Below are 26062 nucleotides of genomic sequence, written 5' to 3'. Positions count from 1 at the left end.
CGTCTGTTCGTTTGCCTCCTGTCACATAAAAAATCAACCCCGTAGCTTTCCTACATTGATTGCATCTAGTCAATTCACTGACACAAGCTCTTCCAAATTGGCTTATTTCTAGTGGACGATAACCCAAAGAGTTTATTACTTCAGGACCTAGGCAATCTGAGTGTTGTTTAAATATAATAATATTTAGATTTGATTTATTATATTTACAGGCACATGACCTCCAACCTATTGATAAGATCAAATTAGACTATAACACGCAATATGAAATTTAAAATCAATCATAAAAGTCACGCTTCCAGACCACAACATTGTAACTGGACGTGGCTTAGGTACACATTTATAATGCAGTATCAACCGCAGTTCAGCCAGAGTTCACACTCGATAATCATCCTACTTCCTACTAATATTATAAATTTAAAAAACTTGGGTGGATGGATGGACATTGGACTTGTTACTGAACACATTACGGAACAGATTTTTTACCCTACAATTTATAAGAATTTGAGTTAATTAGTCAAATTATAATATATGTATTATTGTGTGAAGTACCTAAGTCGTTGGGTTAATTAAAACAATTTTGAAGTCAGACTCTATGATAAGCTGAATTTCACGCAGACGAAGCCGCGGGCAACATCAAATAATTTAAAAATCAATCACAAATATCAAGCTTCCAGAGCACAACATTGTAACTGGACATACTACAGATAATGTAGGCTCAACCGCAGTTCAGTGAGGCAACCAAAAACTCGATAAGTAAGTAATCATCCGACTTTTTTCTAATAAGTAGCTACTTACTTATCATGTTGATGAAGTTACTCTTTCAGGTAAAAGCTGCTGAATAGATTTTGATGAAACTTTACAGTAATTATGGTTTATACATCATTACAACATTATAAGCTTTGTGTTGAGTAAATTGTTCGAATTACATCGATAAAAGTCAAATAAGTCAGTTTTTCTGTGACAAACTAAATTTCACATGGGCCAAGCCGCGGGCTATATTAAATATCAATCACAAATATCACGCTTCCAGGGTACAATATTGTAACTGGACATACTACAGATAATGCAGGCTCAACCGCAGTCCAGTGAGGCAGCCAGCAATTCACACCCGATAATCATCTGAGATAGCGGCCGACGCTGTGAAATCACACCCGAATTGGAGGTGCCAACTTACAACATTATCCGCCTATAATATTGTCCATGAATTTACATGAGCGCGCTTATCTTTTGTATTGCTTTATCGGTGGATACCAAAACTCGGACTGGGAACTAGATGCTAATATAGTAAAATAATGCCAAGTGCGAGTCGGATTCGCGCTGAGATACCGTATCCTCACTCCTAATCCTTGTCTTTACTTCTTAAATAAATTATTTAAAAAAATTAAACGAAAACAAACTTGAATTTTGTATTTGTATAGGCAACTGAAAAATATGTACCTATAATGGCAATTTTATTTCAATTTGATATCTATACGCGTTCAAAATTTTTGCATAGCCTATAATAAATAGACGGATAACTAAGATACACAAAGTAAATTAAACATTCCTTACATCTTTAATTTCGTAAAAAGTTATAAATAAATTGGTTTTTCATGATGAACCGACTATGAACGCTACGAGGACAAACTTCGTGAACCTAAAAAATATTCTCATACTTAAGAGCTTTTAAACAAAATAGCAAACTTTTAAGTTTTCAAATTCGTATTTTTTGTGTAACGCGCCATTTATAAGGATTATATAATTTCATGCTTTTGTTTAGCTGAAAGCTCGTAAATGTTAGCCCATAAAATAGTTTCATTCTTTTTTGTTACCAAAGGTTCTACCAGGCACAATATTTGATTGAAATTCAGTCGACATTTTAACACCGGCAATGGCGCTGTAAAGCTTTATTGCAGCTTAAAACAAGAAACGAAAGCGCTCAGCTGTATAGGAATGGGATTATCCCAGATCAGTCTTGATCGTTTTTGGATATGTATTTATAGCAATTTATTTTCCGCATAATAAACTTTGAGTTAGGTCGCTGTGAAGTGCGTTAAGTTTATATTTCAATTTGTAGTCCTTAAATCTGGAGTTGGTTGGTGGAAAAAAATATTATTTGTTGTCTTAATAAAAATGAATACATATTCATATAACAGACATACAAAATACATATTATATTACATTAAAATAAAAGTGTTTATAAAATGTCACGTGTGATTCCTGATCTCATCATCACAATAAGGTGAAATTGAGGACAAACGATGACTTAGTCACAATTCATACTTTTTATATAAAAACACAACATGTACCTTTTATCGCAGCTTTCACCTGTCGAATATGATCCAAATTTGTTGGTATGGGATCCACCAACAGCTTCAGCGGCGAAGAGAACTCCTGGCTGAAGAGGATCGCGGCCCACCCCCCGGGTCCTGCGCATCCCTTCTTCCAAACACCCCCTTCAGCGAACAAAAACGCGCGACTCGACGAATTACTCGTTCTCGTTTCGAAATTCAACAAATCACCAAATTCACCGATGTCACCTTTCAGAACTCTCCGTATGAACACTTTAAAAACACTCCTCAATTTTCCATTCTCCCGCCTCCGCCTCTGTACACTCGAGATTTTACCAGTGAAAATGTACTCCGAGGAAAACACAACGCGTTTCAACGTATTATTGTTTTTGAATATGGAATTGTTGTAAAAGCACGAAGGTGGGAAGTTGTCGTTTATTTTGATGATAGTGTTCCGTTTCCTCACTTTGCCTTTTATGACGAAATTCGCTGAGACTAAGCACAGAAATAAGAATATTATAAGGCATAATGGCTTGGTCATTTTGAGTTGTGTTTGGTTTTGATTTTTTTGGAATTGTACGGCATTATAGCACTTATTGTTTGTGGTGGACGTAATGATAGAGTCGTGGGTCGTGTGGCGGTGCGCGCGCGCCGGTCGCCGTGCTAAGCTCGACTGGAGGCTTTATCGCGGGTGCAACTGCAACCTGTTGTATGTTAATCTAAAAGCAATCCACTACAGTTTGTAAACAGTTGACATTCTAGTAGCTTGTTATGCTGAATTATTTTGTTTTAACCGCTGCCCACTTCTTTTAGTGTTTTAATCAAGCAATCAATTACCTTAATAACTTCCGAAAAATAGCATCGTCACATGCAACACAGTATTTGGAAATATGGCAATTTAAGATTATAATAACGTACAATATATTTTATTCGTTTCATTAATCTTGATGATAATAATTTCAATTTATTTTTAGTATCTGATTTAGGTTTTAAAAAGTATCCCATATATTCTCGTAGCATAATGCAATGTACTAACTTATAAGGTAGCATAACGTAAAAACTGTATCAGAATATAGAGTGTGTATTTAGTATGTTATTATTTGTGTAAACCTATCATGAAAATGTCTTCCAATAACGATCCCTCTTAAAAATAATGATGCAAGATGAAAAAGTCTAAACAGCATGCCAATATCATTAGGAACCAGTCGTCCGCCTGGCGACAGGTTTTGTATAAATTTTACTTAAGCCGTACTTAACTCCCAATGTATTACGCATCTTAAACGAATGTGAGAATACGACTTGCTCAAGGACGTAGGAAAAAGATAACAGCCAGGTTTTTTGTACAGATATCTGACTGAGCTTTTATGTTTTTAACTGCAGATACACTAGACAATCCAGTGTTCAAGCATCTGCCGGCCATCGAAGTGTTAAATATCTAATCTAGGCACCGGAATCAAAAAGTTACTACCCAAGGAATATTATTTGAAATCTCGTTTATTTTTACACTATTTTAAGTTTCATCGATTCTATTACAATATTATTTGAGAAAAACCTCCATAGTTTTCAAAGAAAATGTGCACCGTAGGACAACATAATTATTAAGTGGAATACTGAGCTCTTAAGCAGAAACATTTTCAAATTTCTACAAACACTCGCGTACCTGCCTATATTATACTTTCGATGTTTCATGAACATAATTTTATGCAGTAAAACGTTCATTTATCTGCCGACGTTCGTGTCGTGGCTGATTTATATCTAGCTACTTCAAGGACAAGTGAAAACATCGACAACTTGTCCGATGCTAAGTACCAGTACTTGTTAAGTAGAAACACTTTGGCGCATACCATGCTAAAATGAGATGTACTTACATATTTTATTTAGCCTCTACAACTTCATCTTAAGTAATTATTAGATTTTTTATGCGTCATAATACCCCACATATCATTTTCTTGAAATTGAAATGTCTGCGATGATAGGCAGCTGTCGCATTAGTTATTTATAAATGAAAATTTCATGCATGGCTGGAATATCATAGTACCTACTTATCAATTAAGACTTTGTATAACACTAGAATTACATTTTCTTAAGAAATCCAAATTGAAATGAATACCAAATGCTTTTATAAGCAAAAGAGGCTTGAGACTTTGAAGTAATAATATCAAAGTAAGAACGAATTAGATTACAAACCTACCTATATTTGAAATCTAGATTACAAATTGATATTTTTAGTCCTGCTTTATTAAATGGCGGATTAATCAAGTGGCTCACGTAATGACGTCACAGTAGAAAACAATATAACTCAATAGAACCTAACTCATTTGACGAAAGCCCAGAGTGACGTCTATGGATGACGTCAAAGCGAAAAAGTTGCGTAAGATGAGACCGAAAGCTTGGGTCTATTTCAATAAACAATTTGGATCTTCTAACTAAAGGTTTTATTAAGTGTACATTTGTATTACCAAAACTCTATAGGTAACTATAGTTATAGAGTAGTTATAATAGTGCATATTCACTCATAGAGTTACTTAGCTACGCAAACAAAGAGTGGGCATAACGTACTTAAAATGAACCTAACCAGTTCACCTACTACTCTCTTAGTAGCTTTAACTTAAAGCTAACTAAACACAAACAACTCAAGAACACATTAACTGTTTTATTTGTCCAGATCTTTACACAGATTATCGAAAATATTAACCGTAATCAAATCGTGGAGCAAGCGCCAAGGTTCAGCGTGCCGTACAGGCGGCAACTGTGTTCTCCTTTTTTAAAGATACATGTCCATTCAAATATGGTCTTAAAAGTGGAGGTAGTAGAGTGGATTATTCTGTGTGGTGTCGCACAAAGAGTGTCTAAAGTATACGTGCACCGGGATGCACGTAAGCCCGCGTGGGCGAACGAGTGTAAACGCCATAGACTCTGGCCCAAGGTGCGATCGTGAGAGAGGCGAAGCGATTTACAACATCATACGTTCCAAGAATACAATGTGAACTGACATCTTTCAGAGACATCGCGTTTCGCGAACACGTACTATGCTAACAAAGGCAGGAATGCTAAAGCTGGACTAGCATTGTAGCCGTGTTTTGTTATACTTTTAGGCTGATTTGCACCATCTTACTTTAACTTTAACAAACGTAAAAAATCTGTCAAACTCCATACAAAATGCATGTATTATTGTTATAGTTACGGTTAAAGTAACTTGGTGAAACTCAGCATAAGTAATTTTGGACAATATAATATAGTATTGTAGGTTTGTTTAAAAATGAAAAAACCTCTCTTTTCTTCAATAATTAACTTCCTTGCTAGATTGAAGCAAGATTCGATTAGTCACTTATGCAATGATAATTATTTATCATCTACCCACTAACTTCAAAATTAGAATTTATTCAGTTTACCATACAATCCTTGCATCGAATTATTTTCAAGGCCTCAATGCAATTGGCTTATTTGTAACTACAACAAATAAAGTGTCAAGACGATTTTATCTCAACTGGTCTGTAATTTATCCAATGCGACGTTTATGCGCTACAAATGATTTTATATGTTCTTTTATAGGTTTTCTAGAAATAACACGCAGCTGAAGCTTAATCGCGACCATTTTTAAATCCTACAGAGGACAAATTGAAAAAATACTATATTTACATTACACATTTAAATGGGTGTAAACTTGTTTTAACTGTTGCAGTATAACGAGTTGTTGATGATAGTAATGTTTAAATGACACAGAGTACAACTTTAGATTTTAAATTATTTGCCCTACCGCTAAGGTTTGGTTCCTTCATTCATCTCTGGTCTAACCTAATCAAAGTCATAATTTATTTCAAATATTTTAATAATTCCATGACTGCATAAATACTTTAAGGCAACCGCGAGGTGAGCTTAGCAATTAAACTGACCCTATGTGCTCTTTTAACTCATTCTGAAATCAGAACCTGAGAACTCTTCATTAGGAAAGAAAACCAATGAACAGTTCAATTAATACTTTGTTAAGATAAAAATGCTATCATAACTACTATTTCCAAGACAAAACTTTGACAAAGTCACCTCAATTGCATGCATCAGATGAGTTCTTCAAGTAAAAATACGTTAACCAAGCATTTACTATATTTGCAATTCAAAATCAGAAAACGCAATCACACTTAAGGTTTTTTTTTTTTTTTTTTTCTGGCTCGCACGGCTTGTGCAACACTTAAGGTTAGACCAGACCAACGCGTGCAGCCGGCGTGCACGATGACGATGGCGATGGCGACCAGACATCGTGTATGAATTTGTAGCGATGAGTTCACATCAACGCGTCCTGTCATTGGTCGCAGCGATCTATGCAGCGTCTGCACGCAGCGATCAGCGATCATCGCGACATTTGTCACTGTGACGTTTCTGTTTTTTAAAATCGATGTAATAAATAGTAAGTAGGATCTGTTAAAAAGTTTTTACACAATTATAAATGAATTAATCATAACATACCACTAGTCTGACCTACTTGAATAATAAAAAAGGTTTTAGAATAAAGTATCAATATCAGAATTTATTTTTATGTAATAAAAAAAATATTCTAGTTTTCTCGAGAACCTGCTTCTTCAACTTCATAAATAAAATTGGGATATTATCTGCAGAACAAAATAATTGAGAATGTACATGTCTGCAGCTTTCTCAAAGGCCCTAGAGCAATTCTAAGTATCTACCTATGCCATAAATAAAAACCTAATTAGAGTCGTCAAACGTCTCAGTCATTAATTTAGTGCTACTAGAAATACCTAGTTGACCAAAACTGATTTCTTTTTGTATTTTTGAGACAAGACAAAAAAGATATTTGGACTATTATGTACTCTGTGGTTTGGGTGCATAATGTAATTCCTTTGCCTTAAAAAAAGTGAATTTCAAGATGACTGTTGCACCAAAAATGAAAATGAAAATTGATTTTGATAGATGTTTTGTTGAGTTCTGTGTAGTTTTGTGCGATTTAACGATAAGAACGACAATGGTAAAAGGTAATGGGGGCAAATTTTTTCCCTCAAGGAAAAAGATGAATTGGTTATAATCTTACTTGCCCACAAGGATACTGTACGAGCACGTCAGCATCGACCGCGACTAGCCGACTGGTCCATGAACCCTGAACAAACGTGCACCGACGGCACATTGGACTGGACACATTGAATTGTGTACATTATGTAAATCTTGTATATAGCAATAGCATAACAGTAATAAACCAGATATCAACCCTCCGCGTTGTGTTTCATTTCCCCCACTGCTGAGGCCAAGAAAGCCTTAGTGCAGTCCTCCTTCCTGTCAAACCTTTCTTTAAATCTAATTAAAAGGTATTGTAAAGGGCTCTAGGGACTACAAGCGAAGCCAGAAATATAGCTTGGTTATGAGTAACCAATACCTACTACCTATACCGCATGTAATCCTGTCTCATTCTATAATATATGGCCGCCTGAATAAACTTGACTGAAAAAGTGTTTCAACTGTCTCAATTGCATCATAATAGTAGTCTTTGATTGCATCAAAAGCTTCAAACAAATCATTTAATTCAGTTTCCATTTTGCCGAATAGGCGTAATTGACAATAAGCGAAAGTGACAATATGCGTGATAGTTGTGGTGACAGTGACAACCTGCACGCGCAGTGATCGCCATCGTGGTCGCGGCAGTGTGAAACAACTTTTGCACGCGCAGTGGTCGCCATCGCCATCGCCATCGCTGCACGCGTTGGTTTGTCCGAACCTTTAGGCTGAGTTGCACCACCAAACTTTGACCGTAACTATAACGATAAACGGTGATTTTTGTATGAAGTTTGACAGATTTATTACCATCAAAGTAAGATGGTGCAACTCAGCCTAAAAGACCAATCGCAACCGTTCATTTCACCCTGTGCAATTACTTTCTTCTTCATACAGAACTTAGCAAACCCAACTACACAGATTAACATAAGTTAAACATAACCTGTGTGCCGAGATTTTGAAAGGAGCGAAGAAAAGCTATTAAAACTGGCACGTGTAATGTGCAAGCAAACAAGCGCCGTGGAAATGCAATCCCCGGGAAGTTAGAGATGCCCGCATAATGTATTAAGACCATTACGGCCACGTACTGCAATGTGATATAGATATTCATCAAAAGCATTTTTTGCGGTGTTCGGACGTAAACAAAAATATTGAATGTTTTAAAATTTAGCTTTAGTCGTCTGTTTAAATGAAGACTATGTATTATTTGGGGTAGGCCTTTGTCCAACAGCGAATGGCACTAGGTTGTAACAAAGAAGACGATGGAGAATTCACCCCAAATAAGAATTAAGTAGGCCTACTTACGCAAAGTGTTCAATTATTATTAAGCAGCATTCTCCCTGATAATAACACTAAATAATGTCAACTTCCTAACTAATAAAATAATAGCTGTTTAATAGTGTACTGTAAGTAATGTTACAGTGCGTATCTTTGGATAACCGCAGCACAAATAGTATTAAAAATAATAGTAAAGTGTCACCAAAATATATTTACAGATATAAAATAAAATATTATCAATATAATTTGATCCCTAAAGCTACTGTAAGCCGTGCCCCAGTAGCGTATCAGGCCATAACTGCGCTCACGCTGGCCGCTATCGGGATGCCATCCGCATGCCGCGGACATCGGTTGATAAAATTGCATTTTCTCTAACCCCGCTCGTATTAAAGTACATCTTTATTACGAGGGAATAACATTGTTTTTTATCTAAGTATGGTAGTTCTTAGTGCGAATAGGTTTCGATTAGGTGCGTGGTTGGTTTAGATACATCTGTATTCGACGTACAGTTAACGGCTCATCAGGCAACAGTTTTTTTAACAAAACCAACAACTTCTACTCGTACATGAAGTGTTAGTGTTTCGTTCCTGCAAATGACGTCCACTGCTGGATTTCCACAACGACCGATCCATCTTTTTTCGTCGGGAAATGATTTGCGCCCCACTGGCCGTTGGGGACAGTCAGTGGGCTATGACGTGGAATTCTCCCCGCCTGGAGGGCGGAGCCTTCTCACTAAAACCCGACGGTGTCCTCCGGGGCCATTAATGGAACCCGCGAGTTATTGTCCTAAAATTGGACATTCGTCCGCGGCTCACAACAATGACCGGTCCAGCGCTGCCCGCATCCAGGTACCTTCCCCCGCGACTTTCACCAAATCGTTGGTCCACCAAATAGTATTTACCTTGTAACATCATCATCATTTTTTTTTACCATTTAGGCAGTTAGTACTAAAAAGATACGGTAGTAATACGTACAGTAAAATCGGATAGCAAAATGGTAATTGTCCTAAATAGGCATTAGGAGCTTTAATCAGAGCTTTGAATGCCATAAGTGCTCACACTCAGCAGCAGTAGCGATACTGCACCGGACAGCGGTCGATAAGTGACAATCAGGGCTAATGGTGACAAACGTTTTGCTCAGCAAATTGAAGCTTTATATTCAGCGAGAAGTATCAGTCAAGTCGATGCTATAGGAACAAGCATAAGCACACGGTATTTAACTCCCGTTTTGATAGAAAACTATTGGTCATTTGGCTGATTTTTCAGGAACAAATACCTTCCTGCCTGACATAAAAAATGATTAAATAATGACGTCAATCAATTCTAGTACCAGCTTATACTTTCGTTCAGCGGATTGAAGGCTCATGCTCATACTCCGCTGCTCCGGAATGCGATACTGCGCCGGACAGCGGTCGATAATTACATTCTGCGGTCGCTTCACTTCGCAGAACACGCGCGGAACGGAACGCAAACAAACTTCAGTCACAAAATAAGACTTCAGTTTTCTTCAAGAAATCTCAATTTCCAAGTACTACTCGTATGTACCTACCTAATTGACGCGAGGTATCTGTCAAGTCGATGCTATAGGAACTAGCAAAAGATTTATCCAGCGCACGCCATTTTACTCTATTCTGGTTTCCAGAGACAAATACCTGCCTGTCCGAAATAAAAAAAAAATCTCAAATATAATGTCAATCTCAAACTATCAAAATGATTAAATTCTAGCATCAGTTAAGATTTTTGTTCAGCGGATTGAAGGCCCATGCTCATACTCCGCTGCTCCGGAATGCGATACTGCGCCGGACAGCGGTCGATAATTGCATTCTGTGGTCGCTCCACTTCGCAGAACACGCGCGGAACGGAACGTAAACAAACTTCAGTTTTCTTTAAGAAATCTCAATTGGTTAAACTAAATTGTTTGTTTAGAACTGACGACGCTCAGACCTAATTGGGGCGGTACGTTCCTTTAGAATTAAGTTTCTGAATTCATTTGTCAGGATTAAGTGACTTATGAAATGCTAAGTCCTTTTTTAGTCTTTTTATAACTCATTTTATTTGACTCGGTCCTGTAGTTTAATAATTTCAAAACTTATATTATAGCCTGGTAGGTATATCGAGTGATCATCAGTTGAAAATTAATTTACGAACTTCCTTCTCTTGAGCAATGGCATAGTAAAATTGTATGTAAAAAAGACCATGTAAATCGTACTTAATCGCCTCTGGTAATTTCGATTCATGAATAAAATTACCCAATTCTGATATTTGACCTCAACTGGACGACTTAATTGTATGTGTCTACGACCGTTCGCTGACGACTACGATTGCAGTCCCTACAACATAAATGCTATATTTTCAGCTTTGATAACTTTTCAAAGGAACTTTTCTAAGCGTTAAAAATAGTAAAGAGGATTTTCAAATCAGTATATAGTATCAGTAATCTTATCGTGAAATAACAAGCAAAACTTACCCTAACACTCCGAACAACAAAACGGAAAACTCCTAAACATTCGCGAGGTTTAACGACTAATACCTCAACCTAAAAATAGTTATATCGACTTAGCACTAAAATAGCTAACATAAAATTCAATTCAGAATTCCTTCCCAGGTCCAATCCGGCAACAAAAATTGAACGTTTTTGTTCCGTTCGATTGAGACTGGAATTATTTCAAGCATTTCAACGTTTATCGTGTTAACTTAACGAGACAGCCCGACAAGTGCGCTAGTTATGGCCGTCTCTATCAAAAATGTAGCTGAAAGTGAAGTCATACGACAATAAGAACAAAGGCACTAATTCCGTGCAGAGTTATCGATAGCATCGCGTCAGCTCGATTCGCAGCCTTGTTACGGCGACACACAAGAGAAATGTCCGACAAATTGCGTCGCACTACAGCCAAAGCACAGTTAGTACAGCTTAGCCACATAGCTTAGAATCGGCAAGTATTCATATTACACCGGCCATTCTACCGCGAACGCTGGTCGTGCGTGGCAGACACATTAAGACCTAATTTTCAAAACAAGTAGGTAATGTTGGGTGTCCTTTTCAGTGTACTGTAGCTCCACATTTTATTACTTTTCACTGTAAAGTTCTTCTGGCGTTGCGGATATGTAAGTTGCAAACTCCACTCACAATAAACTTTAAACCTACCTTCGTAATGTCACCTAACTATTCTTACTAAATTAAAGAATTTGGAGCTTTTTGTAAAACATCCGACTGGCTGTTCTCACCCGGCTGTCCTACAGCACTGCCTCGAACACAATGCTCAGTGGCATCAATGGTTATTTTATGCACAACTGGCCACGGTAACAAAGTGGCCGTTTGACTCTGCCAGAAAAATTCCCAACGATGAATTTTTAAACGACATTGTAGGTAAGTACACTAGTAACTTCGCTTTAGTACCACTTGCTATTCCGAAGATTTCGCATTATTTTCTACTCTACAACACAACAATGTCCGTTTTGTGAGATTTTATTTTAGCTCTGATGTAAAATAAAAAATATCTCTCTTTAGTGTACGGATTTACTTTTATAGATCAAAGTATTTGAGTATTCATTTCAAATAAGTACCAGTAGGTACCTATTTCAATGCAAATCATTAAAAATCAACGACACTCGCAAGATACGCAAGAAATAGGTGACAGTTTACACGCGCTTGGCTGCACTGCAATCCAGGCTTTACTTTGATTTCGAATTGCACTAAGTATATTCCATGAACTATATCTACAAAAGTCTTCAACCAAAGCTTCAGTTTTAAATGCAAACTTTAACTCTTTTAAAGGAATGGCATATCCACATAATCCTTTCGTCACATAATCAATCGGGACACAAGAGACCGAACGGTTCAATTACGCCGTGTCCAACATTTCGGAGTTCTTTTTCGGAGAGACATTCAAGTTGTATTGTCTATTTTAATGGACTTTTCAAACTAATTACGAGTCATATTTGTGCAGCAACTGGACTGGACATGTCAATGAAAATCTTTCGCTCCGAAAGTGTCGAGCGAGAGAAGTGGTACAAATTGCGCTCGCTCGAGCACTCGCCGTCTGAGGATATGGATAAAACATATAAAAATAGACCAAATGCAAATAGACGTACAGACGACAACATTCATGAATAAATACTGTGATACCTTAAGAAACCGTAGTAGTTACTGTTTTAAGAAAAACATGTAAAGTCTGAATGTTGGCAGCTGTACCGACATGTGCTGGTTTTGCATGTCATAAACAAAAAAAACTATGTGACAATGTGGTATTCAAAGAAAGTTTATCGTGAAAAGAGAAAAAAATATTATTTTGCTTTATTTTATTAAGACTACAATTGAATAATTTCAGTTGAATACTGAAAATTGTCTTTGAAAAGATTAAGTTTTGAAATCGTGGTGCAAAAATTAAAAAAAAAATAAAAAAAACACTCTACTTAAAAATTCATACCAAAAAGTCCTTCCGTTCACACAACCATCAGTTAAGGCGTAATTTTTTTTCTTTGAAGGCTAAATCTTATTTTTTAAAATTAAACGTACTGCATATTAAATTATGCAGTCAGCAGTAATATTATTCTAAAGAAAGCCAACTCAGTATTAATTCTAAAGCCAACGCTCATGCTCGTAGCAGACCCAAAAAAGAATCACCGGGAAATCTCTGAAATTATTTTTCAGCAAAACATTAACCCCTGTCAAATTCAAATAATAAAACTGGGAACATTTTAATTACTGGCTCTAAAAGCTGAAATTTCCAAAAACACTGAAATTACGACGTCATAAAGCGGGTATTTTCTTTTAATTCGCAGTTCCCGTTAAGAAATGGCTTCTCACAATAAAACATGGCCGACAGTTGTGTTTCATGTCGGCTCCAATCATTCACGGCAATCATTTAGCTGGTTTATTAGTTTGTACAAGTTTACTGTTGCACCATAACCCAGGGTGCTAAACGTAAATACTATTAATTGACAGTAAATTGCATTACATAAGAATGCACTTGGGGCTATATGTTTTTAAAGATCTTGCTATCGCTTAAAAAGGATTTGCTTCAATAAACATAACTCTTTTTAACACTAATTACTTTATTTATAGCCTTATTACGTTCTAAATTATGTTGCAATGAAAACATCCTATGTACAAAATACTACATAATTATATAGAGTGTGAATAAATGCAAGCCTGTGATGGGTCTCAATATTGAAATTTAATATTGATATCGTTTCAAAATACGAGCCAAAAAGTGCAAGGCAACAATTAAAACCAACATCCTTTGATTTTATAAGCCTGCACCGCTATTCGCAATGAAACGTCCCATCTGTTTCTGCTGTGATACTAAAAAAATATTATGTGGGAGTTTTTTAAGGACTTCCAATATAAATGCTAATAAGCTACGCACTTTTGACATTCTGCGATTGCACAAACTAAATAAACATTTTAACAATAGCGACGATATACGGAATCCTTATAAGTGTGACCAGTGTACCTACCATGAGTTTACGTTAGGTGTGCTCGCTAGCGAAAACGTCAAAAATCTCTATGGAGATTTTGTTTCTTGAAAGTAGCCGCTAGGGGCGCTGCACAATATGTCATACAATTAGTGTGCCTACCATGAGTTTACGTTAGGTGAGCTCGCTAGCGAATACGTCAAAAAATTCTATGAAGATTTTATTTCTTGAAAGTAGCCGCTAGGGGCGCTGCACAATATGTCATACATTTAAATGTCATTTTTTTACGCAGTCGCTAGCGAGCACACCTAACGTAAACTCATGGTAGGCACACTGGTGTCATTTTTTTACGCAGTCGCTAGCGAGCACACGTAACGTAAACTCATGGTAAGCACANCGCTATTCGCAATGAAACGTCCCATCTGTTTCTGCTGTGATACTAAAAAAATATTATGTGGGAGTTTTTTAAGGACTTCCAATATAAATGCTAATAAGCTACGCACTTTTGACATTCTGCGATTGCACAAACTAAATAAACATTTTAACAATAGCGACGATATACGGAATCCTTATAAGTGTGACCTGGTTAAGCTCGCAAATACTTGCTATACAGGGTGACTTTGAAATCGTTGGCGGTTGACTCTACTCATGATACATATTTAGTATTACTTATATTATCTGTGATAATACATTACCCAAATATGAGACAAATCCAATGAGCTAAAATTTCCATATTTAAAATCTTGTACAGACAGCACATCAAGCTTAATACTGTGGCATCTTATTTCGATGTGTTAAGTGTTATTTTACAACAAAATGTATAGGCTGATTTACTGTTGACTGTACAATAGTTTTAAACTCTTTATAAGAGCATACTAATACAAATACACAGTAAAAATAATGACAATAAATCTCATTGGATTTGTCTCATATTTGGGGAATGCACTACGTATCATGAGTAGAGTCTTAAAAAGGTTAGATTTGTCTCATTATTTAGAGAATACACTACGTATCATGTCTTATATTAAAAGGATGCCAATGATTTCAAAGTAACCCTGTATTTGTCACAAGGCGTGAGAGGTAAAATCAGGGCGCTTTAGACACTTATTTCTTTTTAGAGCTAAGTAGAATTTTCCCAGCATTCGGTCTCGGCATTTCACGGGAATAAACATTTTGCTGAAGACAAATAAACGTTTCCATTCTTGTTATTATTCCCCCACTTGATGCTTGTCTTTCTTTTCATAAGTTCAAAGGTTGTATGCTTTTATTTCGTTTCGTTCTTAGAAGTTGCTATTGCAGAATGCTTTTCTTAATCCACTACCTTGTCTAAATGGAAATCATTATATTTTAAATTCATAACGAGGAAACTGAATGAGAATGTAAAGCAGGTATTGTGTTTTATTCAACCATACTATAAACTTTTTACGTATACTTACGGTGTTGTAAAAATGCAGAATGGTATGAAAAAAATTATGACTATTAAATTATACTTAGTAACATTTTTAATTGTTGATTTAATTAAAATTAAAATAACTTACGTTATACAGTCGTTTTTTCATTGGTAGGAGGCGTGAAATTAGTTTAGTAAACGAAGAAATCAGGATCTTCCCATTTCCTTTAGCCTTCAATGTCAAATCTAGTCAGGTGCGCGTGTTAGTATCTAAGATACAAATCTAACGGGCATTGTCTTCAGCCTTTAATTACAAACCTAGCTAAGGCTCTTAAATTCGAGTATAATAGTATCACCTCTTACGACATTCGCAGGAAGAGTGGGAGCAGGCTATATCTACTTTGCCCTCTCTACAATACGCCTAGTAGTAGGTTTAAAGTTATAATAAAAACGTTCACTCCATCTAAAAATAACCAAAAAGGTGAAATTACACACGTGTCACTCCACAGCTCAAATTATAATTGAACGAAAGCAAAATAATTGAAGTGTCCTCGAGGAGGGAATTATACGCGACATTGAAAAAGCGCTTGTGCGGTGACCGCGTCCGTTTTGTGTGAAATGTCAAAGAGGGGCGGAAAGAGGTGGCGCGAAATTATTAGGGATGTTATGAACCCACTCGTAACCGTAAAATATCCGACTCAATGACCGCAAAGAGCGTATGTAGGTATACCTACCCTTCAATGACCGTAAAGAGTCTAAGAGTACCTTTATGCTCTTAAAACTTGGACTACATTTTGGTATCGTTAAAAAATATGGCCGACTAACTTTGACCCCGTATAGTAAAGGCTTTAGTGATGTGCATAGTATTAAATCTTTGATTTAGGTGCAAAGTGGAATCTTGGGATCACTGAGCTACTACAGATTTTGTTACAATAGATTTTATCATAATATAATAAATCTTATTACTGAAATGCTATAAGTCTGTTGGCGTGGACCATAGATGTTTATTATGCAATCTTGGCAAGATTGTACAAGCGCAGTGTGACACGTCTATCACAAATTATTGTTTGACTCAATCATGTTCTCACTTTATTGTGTAATAAATATTCTCTCGAATTTATTTTGCTTTCGCTCACGAAATTATTGAACATTAAGCATGTTGCCTATTTAAGGCGGGGTTTCAAGAAATATTCATATAAATTTTGAAAGAAATTATTATGATGAGTTTAATGAGAAAGTATACTTACTACCCAGTAACACAAATGCCCGTGTAAATAATGTGGTATTTATTCCTGTCTATTAAATAATAAACGATTGAGTTATACACGTATCCGAACACAATATATTGACCACTCTACAACTCTACAATTGTGCCAACGACGCAGTGACCGCAGCGGTGTCGCGGACCCGGTTGGTGGAAAAAAGAAAATGTTAAAATATACCTACATCACATTTTGTAGTACTAGAGCTTTTCAATTTTGGTAAACTTTAGATTTTCCAGAAAATGGCGCCTAAAATCTTTAAAAACTGGGCAATTATACTCTGTTTTTCATTTGTAACTTGAACATCTGTCCCAGAAAGTATTTTTCACAAAAATACAATTTCTTACCATAGGCTCGCGGGTTAGGTCTCTCTTTCGAATTATAATAGCTCTCTTATACTAATTCGTATTGGAATTTATGAATCTACTAAAACGTTCACACGTAATCTATAATGTCTTTCTATTTCGCTATAATCAGCTACTTAACCTACTTTTTGTAGTTCACAGTGAATCATTAATAAGAAAACTAAATATTGAAAATGTTCTCTCTCAATATACGTATGTACATCCACCGCAAGTTTTCTCCCATTAACTCCACAAATATCGCGAACGTTGCTACTGTAATAATTAATAAACCAAAATTATGTGACTGCAGTCCGCGCGTTAGAATATTAGCTGTGCGCTTATGTTTTACCTTGCTTGAGGCCAGGGGACCTATCTTGAAACATTAGAAGTGAATCTTGAAATATCGCATGGAAATAAAATTATGTGCGATAATTTCTACTCCTATCTACTAATATTCTTTCATAATAAGATGTTTCCCATTTATGTTTCTCATCAATGGCGAAAGTTTTGAAACTATGCTTTTGCAAATTCTTCAATGCTGTTTTATTGCCCTGTAATGAAACAGATTTAGGTAATAATCTAGAGGAAAGAGAGATTAATACAGAGAAAAGAAGAGTTAAAAATAAAATCATGAAAAAAAAAACAAAAAAATAAAGGGAATTCGTATGCGATACAAAATCTACCGGTTCAAAAATAGTACCCCAGCTCTTGAAGACAGTATATTTACAGAGGGTCTTAGCTTGCAACGTGTATGAGAACGTAAACCCAGTCCGCCGGGGCTCATATCTGCGACGTTTGCGTTACAAGGGGCCCGAGGAGAGACGCTTAAGCTTGGCCTACATTGTAAATAATTTACACAAATATTTTCGTTTGTTTTTTTTTAGAAAATTGTAGCAAAGGAATTAAAAGTTGTTGGAGTATGATCTACTCATATAGTTTTGTGTTTATAAAAGGCGTGTCCAACGGATGGTACCTAGACTAAATTAAGATTCTGCGAATCATTGAGTATTGCAATTTCTATGAGAATGCATTACCCAGTCCACCGGGACTCATATCTGCGACGTTTGCGTTACAAGGGGCCCGAGGAGAGATGCTTAAGCTTGGCCTACATTGTAAATAATTTACAAAAAAAAATTTGTGCTATGTTTTTTAGAAAATTGTAGGAGGGAATTAATATTGCGTACAATTTTGACTTTTACTTGTAGTTACTAAAATACGCAGTCGAGTAGTCACCATCAACATTTTGGCCTACATCCATAAATACATTTACACTGAAATTATAAGGATGAATAAAAATTTAAAATTATGTCTGGACTACTAGGTGGACCGACGATCTGGTGAATGTCACGGGCCGGTCGTTATGGAAATCCTTGGGGAGGCCTTTGTCCAGCGTTGGATGTCATTTGGCTGAAACGGACAGAATGTACATAACGTCTGGAATCACTCACAAGTAAGTAAAAGTAGCCACAATGCTTCTCATTTACGCAATTACGTACGTCGTACAAGTACTTACATTATTATTTCGTATAAAATAACTCATATTAATAAACGATACAACCTTAATTGCTTTATTGACGTAAATACCTCACATTGAAAATTAATTTAATTTCGATCGGCAAACCAAATAAGGAGCCTCTTATATTATAAATAGTATAATTAAATTCGATACTGACATGCCCCTAATAGAGGCGGGATCACCTTAATTACAACTTCGAGCAAGGCTAATAGGATGGGCGATATCAAGACATTTTTATGTTGACGCGATGCAAAAGGAATACGTTAATGGCTATGAATTCGTTATGCGTTGTACGAGTAAATTAATGTAACATGCAATCAAGTGGGCTTATAATGCCAACGTTCGTCAAGCGGGTCAGTATTTGCACACAACTATAAGTCTGGGTTGCTACATCTTACTTTAACTAATATAAAACCAAAATTCTGTCAAACTCCATCCAAAAAACACCGGTTATCGTAATAGTTACGGTTACAGTTAGGTGGTGCACCTCAGCCTAGGCATACAGCAACGTCAAACTTTTTTTCTTGTTCAAAGTATGACTAAACGCGAACATTTTTTTTTTGCTAACCTAAGGCACTGTAGTGGCTATTATCACCCCATCCGGGCTAGGATGCGCACGCGATATGCTTTTATTGCGCTATTTTACGTGATAATCCCATACCTTTGTCGTAAAATCGTCGATAAGATTTTATCACGGCGTGCATCAGAGGCCTACAGGTGTTATTTTGACTCGCGAGGTCCGTGTGTTGGAGTGAAGTCCCACTTGAAGACCATTCTAGTGAACCGGCATCCTTGGGGATAAGCGGCTAGCGTGCCCGCTCTGGTAATTGAAAAATAGTACCTTAGCGCAGCTCTGACGCGCTTAGCACCCCAGGCGAGCTAGGATGCGCTTCGTCATAAAATCTTATGNGTAGTCCGTTCTGAACCACTACACCAAACGGCCGACAAAACGGCCGACAAAGCAAAGGAATTAAAAATTGTGTACAACGTTTGACATTTACTTGTAGCACTTGTAGTTACAAAAAAATACGTAGGCGAGTAGTCACCATCAACATTTTGGCCTAAATCCATAAATACATTTACGCTGAAATTATAAGGATGAATAAAAATTTTAAATTATGTCTGGACCACTAGGTGGACCGACGATCTGGTGAATGTCACGGGCCAGTCGTCATGGAAATCCTTGGGGAGGCCTTTGTCCAACGTTGGATGTCATTTGGCTGAAACGGACAGAACGGACATAACGTCTGGAATCACTCACAAGTAAGTAAAAGTAGCCACAATGCTTCTCATTTACGCAATTAAGTACAAGTACTTACATTATTTCGTATAAAATAACTCATATTAATAAACGATACAACAACCTTAATTGCTTTATTGACGTAAATACCTCACATTGAAAATTAATTTAATTTCGATCGGCAAACCAAATAAGGAGGCGGGATCACTTTAATTACATCCTCGAGCAAGGCTAATAGGATGGGCGATATCAAGACATTTTTATGTTGACGGGATGCAAAAGGAATACGTGGTAATAGCTATGAATTCGTTATGCGTTGTACGAGTAAATTAATGTAACATGCAATCAAGTGGGCTTATATGCCAACGTTCGTCAAGCGGGTCAGTATTTGCACACAACTACGAGTATAAGTCTGGGTTGCTACATCTTACTTTAACTAATATAAAACCAAAATTCTGTCAAAATCCATCCAAAAAACACCGGTTATCGTAATAGTTACGGTTACAGTTAGGTGGTGCAACTCAGCCTAGGCATACAGCAACTTCGAACTTTTTTTTCTTGTTCAAAGTATGACTAAACGCGATAAATTTTTTTTCAAATCAAATCATACAAATTGCTATGATAGTGGCTATTAGCACCCCAGCCGGGCTAGGATGCGCACGCGATAAGCTTTTATCGCTCTCCCATACGTTTGTCGTTTAAAATCGTCGATAAGATGTTATCACGGCGTGCATCCCAGGCCTACAGGTGTTATTTTGTCCCGCCAGTTCAGTGTGTTCGGGTGGTGGCGGCCCACTCGAGGACCATTCTAGTGAACCGTCATCCTTGAGGATAAGCGGCTAGCGTGCCCGCTCTGGTAATTGAAAAATAGTACCTTAGCGCAGCTCTGACGCGCTTAGCACCCCAGGCGAGCTAGGATGCGCGCCGTGATAAATCTTATCNATCTTATGGATGATTTTAGTGGACAAATGTATGGGCTTATCGCGTAATATCGATAAAACGTCTCGATAAATCTTTATCGCATGTTTATTAAGGCGTTTAGCGCATTCTTTCCAGCCAGGTGTTATTCTGTCTCGCCAGGTCAGTGTGTTCGGGTGGTCGCGGCCCACTCGAGGACCATTCTAGTGAACCGTCATCCTTGGGGATAAGCGGCTCATTATTCACTAAAAGCCCACGGCGTGCCCGCTCTGGTAATTGAAGGCTTTGTTCCTTTGCGCGGCTCTGACGCGCCTTGCTAGGGGTGCCGGGAAGTCCGAGTGCGGTTTAATTAGGGATGAAGGTAGGTATGATACGAAATTATGTAGGTATGATAAATGGTGAAGAAATTGTCTTTGTGAAAGAATGCTGTGGCTATACACAGTGATCAAGGCTCTACCATGATTATTCCATGTATAATGCTTACTGAATCGAGCAATGTAGAGGAATCAGTATCATTGACAATCGAAATAAAATGTCACATTGATTTCAAGGTCTGAACCTATCCTAAAGATTCTATGTACACATTTAGTAATTTGTACATTCTATAAAAAAAACTATTATCTTTGCACTACACTAGTTCGCAAACGATAACACTAATATTATTTACCCAGTCAACGAACATAATACATAGATTGTCGCCACAAACCCTTTTAATAAAGCTTCTTCCGAGTCTTAAAAAGTTTGGTTCGTGAAAAAACTTTCAATTATACGAATTAGGTAAGATTTTTAGATAGCATCCCTAATTATAGCTCAAACAGTACCGTCTCATTTCAGTTTAATTAGTCAATCGGCATTAGCACCGCCATTCTACAGTCCTGCAATATGGAAAAACTCTTGCCAAGCCATATAACAACACTTCTACTTTACTGTGTATTATTACCTAGTGTAAACTATAGAAACAATAGAAAATCAATTATCGCTTCGAGATTTTAAAGTCTCCAAGTTATCTTCTAAGGCCATATTACCTAGTTAGTCCGGTCTCACACAATCATTAATGAGTTTTCTTTAAATATTGTATATTGTATCCTGTATTTTTGTGTGAGAAATAAATAAATCTTATTATATTAAAAAAAAAGTTCTAATATTCGGAACGTAGAGTAAGTAACATTGTTTCTGAGAAATGTTTAGTCTCAAAATACATAGTAGGTCCTAGGTTGAGAGGACCTAACTATCATCGTAAGGCAATTATTTGATAAAGATTTTATGCTGATGATTGTGCTGAGAGAATCTGTTGTAATTCGCTAGGAATCCAAGCCAATTTAGAGTCGATTGTGTTTTAATCTATGCCGTTTAAGGCGTACACTTTCGTTATGCTTAGCGTCTACGCGAATCCTTGTCTCACTGCGCTATCAAGAAGCGTCTACCTTCGTACCTCTGTCATACTACGCCATCAAGGGAAAGCTGTCCAAACGGCCTGGCTGTTCTACTCCGGCTGTGTCAGAAAGCGAGCCACAGCCCGGACGGATTATTATTCGCGCAATCAACCGCGTGCTAGCGGCTTTAGAATAATCTGACATCTGAAGTATGAATTGTTTGAACGAGTATAACCGTCACATCCTTTTTGCGTGTGTTTTGTCAGTGCACGTTTTACAACTTAACTAATGACACTGCCTATACCAATTTTCATAAAGCTGCCTGCTTAACATTTCAGGGGCGCACGTAGCAGGCCTGTTCTTAATTCAGCTTCTGAAATAAAGTGTAGTATTAGGGCAAATATTATTTCTTTTTCATAGAGTGTTAAAAGTTGTTCTTCTGGCTAACCCAATTTTCACTTAGTAGCACTAATATTATAGGTGTGTACTGTGTAATGAAAGCATCGTAAGTACTTTGGCTAATATTGATCTATATTGATCTTGATAAGTTTGATAAATATCGATGAAAAACTTTAACACCGCGGGATTAAGTACTACAACGCCATTAATTGAGAATCTTAATAACTAAAATACAAACGTATGAATCCTCATAAATTCCGAAAAATACTTCACTATTGCGATGTAAAGTAGTACAGCACCATCTAGTAACGATGTTTAGAATTTATTAGTACAAAATGTGTTCAAATAAATTATAAAACGTTAACAGAGAGATATAAGGAAATAACGTTGAATAAATTGTCGCCTTATTTTGGACCCAAATATTTTCCNTTAACAGAGAGATATAAGGAAATAACGTTGAATAAATTGTCGCCTTATTTTGGACCCAAATATTTTCCTCAAACAGATAAAGGAATTACTTTGAATCCAACGTTTACAACCCTACACGTGCGTGAAATCCACATTAAATCTATAAATTGACAACATTAAACTCATTACAAAATTATAGGTCTCTAAACACAAATACTACGGCGACTATTACGGTTCGAATGCCTAGATCTGTTGGGAAACTGCTAGTTATAACGACACAGGTCAGAAGTTACGTAGATTAAAGTGAGCGTATGCTCAGGCAGACGACACAACGCAAAACTTAAGTAGCATTGAGCAAAAAGCTCCTTAAGTCGTGTATCATACGGTACTTATTCCCGGTAAGTAGTCGGTGAAATGCGCACAAAAATATTATGTCACTTCTGGTCGATATCTTTCTTTCGTCTTTTGTTAAAGATATCGGGCCCATACAACAAGATTAACACTGTGGAAAAATATAGGTCTTTTCTATCTTGTCACTTAAGAATAGCTTAATGTGCTGTCGACTGAAGGTACCTACTATTCGGCTATTCAAAATAATCTATATCGGCCTTGTTAGTTTCGTAAATGTTAAAACATGAGGTGTATTCTTGTATTCTCTTCGTAGCATTGTGTTTTCAGTACAAAGCCTGCCAGATTCGCCCGACAGCTGACCGCGGTTATTCCACGCGTTCGCGATGCATTTTGGTAGGCGGTATGAAAGACAAATGTAATGCAGTTATTATTTCATTTGCTAAAGACCAAATTGATTTACCTATTTAATACTAAATATTTTACTAAATGCTCTATTAAATTCAGTCTTCCTTAACTGTCGATGTTATAAAGGTTCTGTCAAATAGCGGGCATGTTATAAGAATCGCGTGACGTAAACACATAGCGTAAACCCAGCGTTATTACAAGAAGATAAAATAAAATACCATATACAGAGCGTAATGATTCTGAGATGTTACAAAACAGGTGATAATCATTCTCATTTCAATAAATGCAAAGGATCACATATTGAGCCAAATCAATTCGGTGTCAAGGGATTCAGAGAAAAAGAGCCGCTTATAACATAACGTTATTAATACATAAGAGCAAACACAATTACCTGTACGTTTCCTGTGCCTTCAATATTTGCGAGAAGTATGTAAATATTTTTCTGAGCGGCGCTTACTGATGTTCCGCGGAGATGGCAATAACGTCGACAGACGTAATGAGGAAGGCTGGTTGTAAACCTTTGCGCGTCGCGGATTAATTTTAGTGGATCTTGGGGTTTAGGTGTTAAGGTTTATATTTGTGTTTTTGGAGTGAAAATGGTATGTTTGTGCGTGGAGTCCCGGCGCCGCGGGGCTCTGGGTAACGAGCGCGCGTTGACGGCTCAGGCGATCGCGCCGAAGAGACGGGAGAGCGCCTCTTTTAAAAATTAGCTCTTGAATTTTAACTTCAATGGTCGCCATCTTTGGAAATAAAACACGGGTCTTTGCCTCCATCTTCACCCTTCGTTGGTTACGAAGTATCAGGGATAAACTTGTTCAGCGCTGGAAATAAAATGTAAAGCTATGGGGTACTTCGGCGTTCTTTGTTAATTAGGCGATGCGGGTGCTGCATGAATAGAAATAATTTTGTTTTACCTGCAATACAAATGATGTTTTATGGTCCAGGGCTGACTGTGTGCGTTGATGAGGCAGCCGTATAACATCCACTTTATTGTAATTTGACGGACAAACAAAAGTAAATAACTAATTTCAGCATAAATTGGTAATCCTGAAAACTGAGAAGATTTTGAAATGTCTGTCAATATGTATTTTTTACTCTTCGAGTAAGTTTTTTAAGTCGTTGTTTTTAAGAGAACTGACGAGGCACCCCTAGTTTTATGCAAAAATTTTCAGGGGAAAATGTATCCGGTATTGTGCCGCATACAAAATACTACTACGGTTCGTTATTATCGGCAGCTCGACAAAATATTGTGTTGTCGTAGCCCAAACAGATGTAAGGCATTACTTTTAAGTTTCACGCAAGATACTTAAAACCATAGATCGTTATTACTTAGTAATGAATCTATATTTTAAAAGCGAAAGGTCACTGACTGACTCACACATCACGAAATCTCAGAAACTACGAGTGCTAGGAGTCTCAAATTTTGTATATGCGGTTCTTTTAGAACGTAGCGTACTAAGACGGGATTTTTCAAAATTCATCCTCTAAGGGGGTAAAACGGGATGCACGCGTACAAAGTCGCGGGCGGCCGCTAGTATAAATATGTCATTATCAAGTATCTTGTTTCAGTGTCTTCTTTATGCATACAGTCTATGAATAAAGACACTGAAACAAATGTAATTAACAATAACCTACTGTATTAAGTTAAGCTTTTTATCTGTGCAATAAAGTTTGAAATGAAAACTTTATTTTCATTACGCAAGCAAACTCCAAAAAACACTTCTAAACTTCCATAATTGGTGCTAACGAACTCCGCGCAACATCTTCAATACGCAACTGTTGCAAAGTTTTCTGTGTGTCCCGATACAGAAAACTTAGCGTTAGTTGCTATAGTTGTGAAGTTATAATTAAACTGGGGATGTCGCGAGCAACAATTAATTAGGGCTCCGCAACGAGAGTGCGACTGGATGCGCGTAACTTAGATTAGAAAGTTGATGTAACTTGATGTAGGGGCTAACTCGATCGCGGGTGATGGAGCGTTTCACTCACGAATATACTTATTAAGTTTAAGCGTTAATACTGGAACGNTGGCCTTATTAGGCTAAGAGCGAGGTGTGAAGCTCAAAAAGCGTTTGGGTTTCAGCTAGCTTAGTTTTCACTTTGGTATGATTTTAACGCCCGTATTCACAATCATTACTATGAGGTCTCACAGTGCGCGTGAACGCACAGGGAGACATACGAACCAATCACAGAGCTCTATTCAACGCTGTGCGTTCGATATGGTGCTTCACTAAAGCAAGCATCGTTTGTGAATACGGGTATGAAACTAAGGCTGAGTTGCGCCAACTTACTTTGACCGTAACTATAACGATAACCGGTGTTTTTGTATGTTGACAGATTTTTGTCAAAGTTAAAACAAGATGGTGCAAGCAACGCAGCTTAAGAGAAGTAGTACATAATGTTCATTCTTACGCTTGAGCGAAACTTTGAGACAATGGGGTCATAAAAATATTTCTATTTTTGTAACAGCCCATAAATATTCTTAAAGTCAACAGG

The 26062-nt window shown here is 37.0% G+C and overlaps 1 protein-coding gene across 4 annotated transcripts in view; it reads right to left on the bottom strand.

Annotated features, from left to right (window-relative positions):
* LOC114349801 (agrin-like) overlaps positions 1 to 26062 on the bottom strand; it is a 215029-nt gene that overhangs the window by 117162 nt on the left and 71805 nt on the right. For 2 of the 4 annotated variants that reach the window (XM_028300332.1, XM_028300333.1), the window contains exon 1: positions 2289 to 2925. The exons of the other annotated variants lie outside the window; for them this stretch is intronic. In XM_028300332.1, the coding sequence (XP_028156133.1) occupies positions 2289 to 2811 (523 nt within the window). In that variant the 5' untranslated portion in view covers positions 2812 to 2925. Of the gene's footprint in view, positions 1 to 2288; positions 2926 to 26062 lie in introns of those variants that run through there. 4 annotated transcript variants of the gene reach the window in all.

Source organism: Ostrinia furnacalis, unplaced genomic scaffold, assembly GCF_004193835.3.
Source record: "Ostrinia furnacalis isolate ACB-3 unplaced genomic scaffold, ASM419383v2 OfSCF0710, whole genome shotgun sequence".
NCBI lineage: Eukaryota > Metazoa > Arthropoda > Insecta > Lepidoptera > Crambidae > Ostrinia > Ostrinia furnacalis.
The sequence above is the reverse complement of the archived record's forward strand: the minus strand, read 5'-3'. Positions and strand labels throughout refer to the sequence as shown.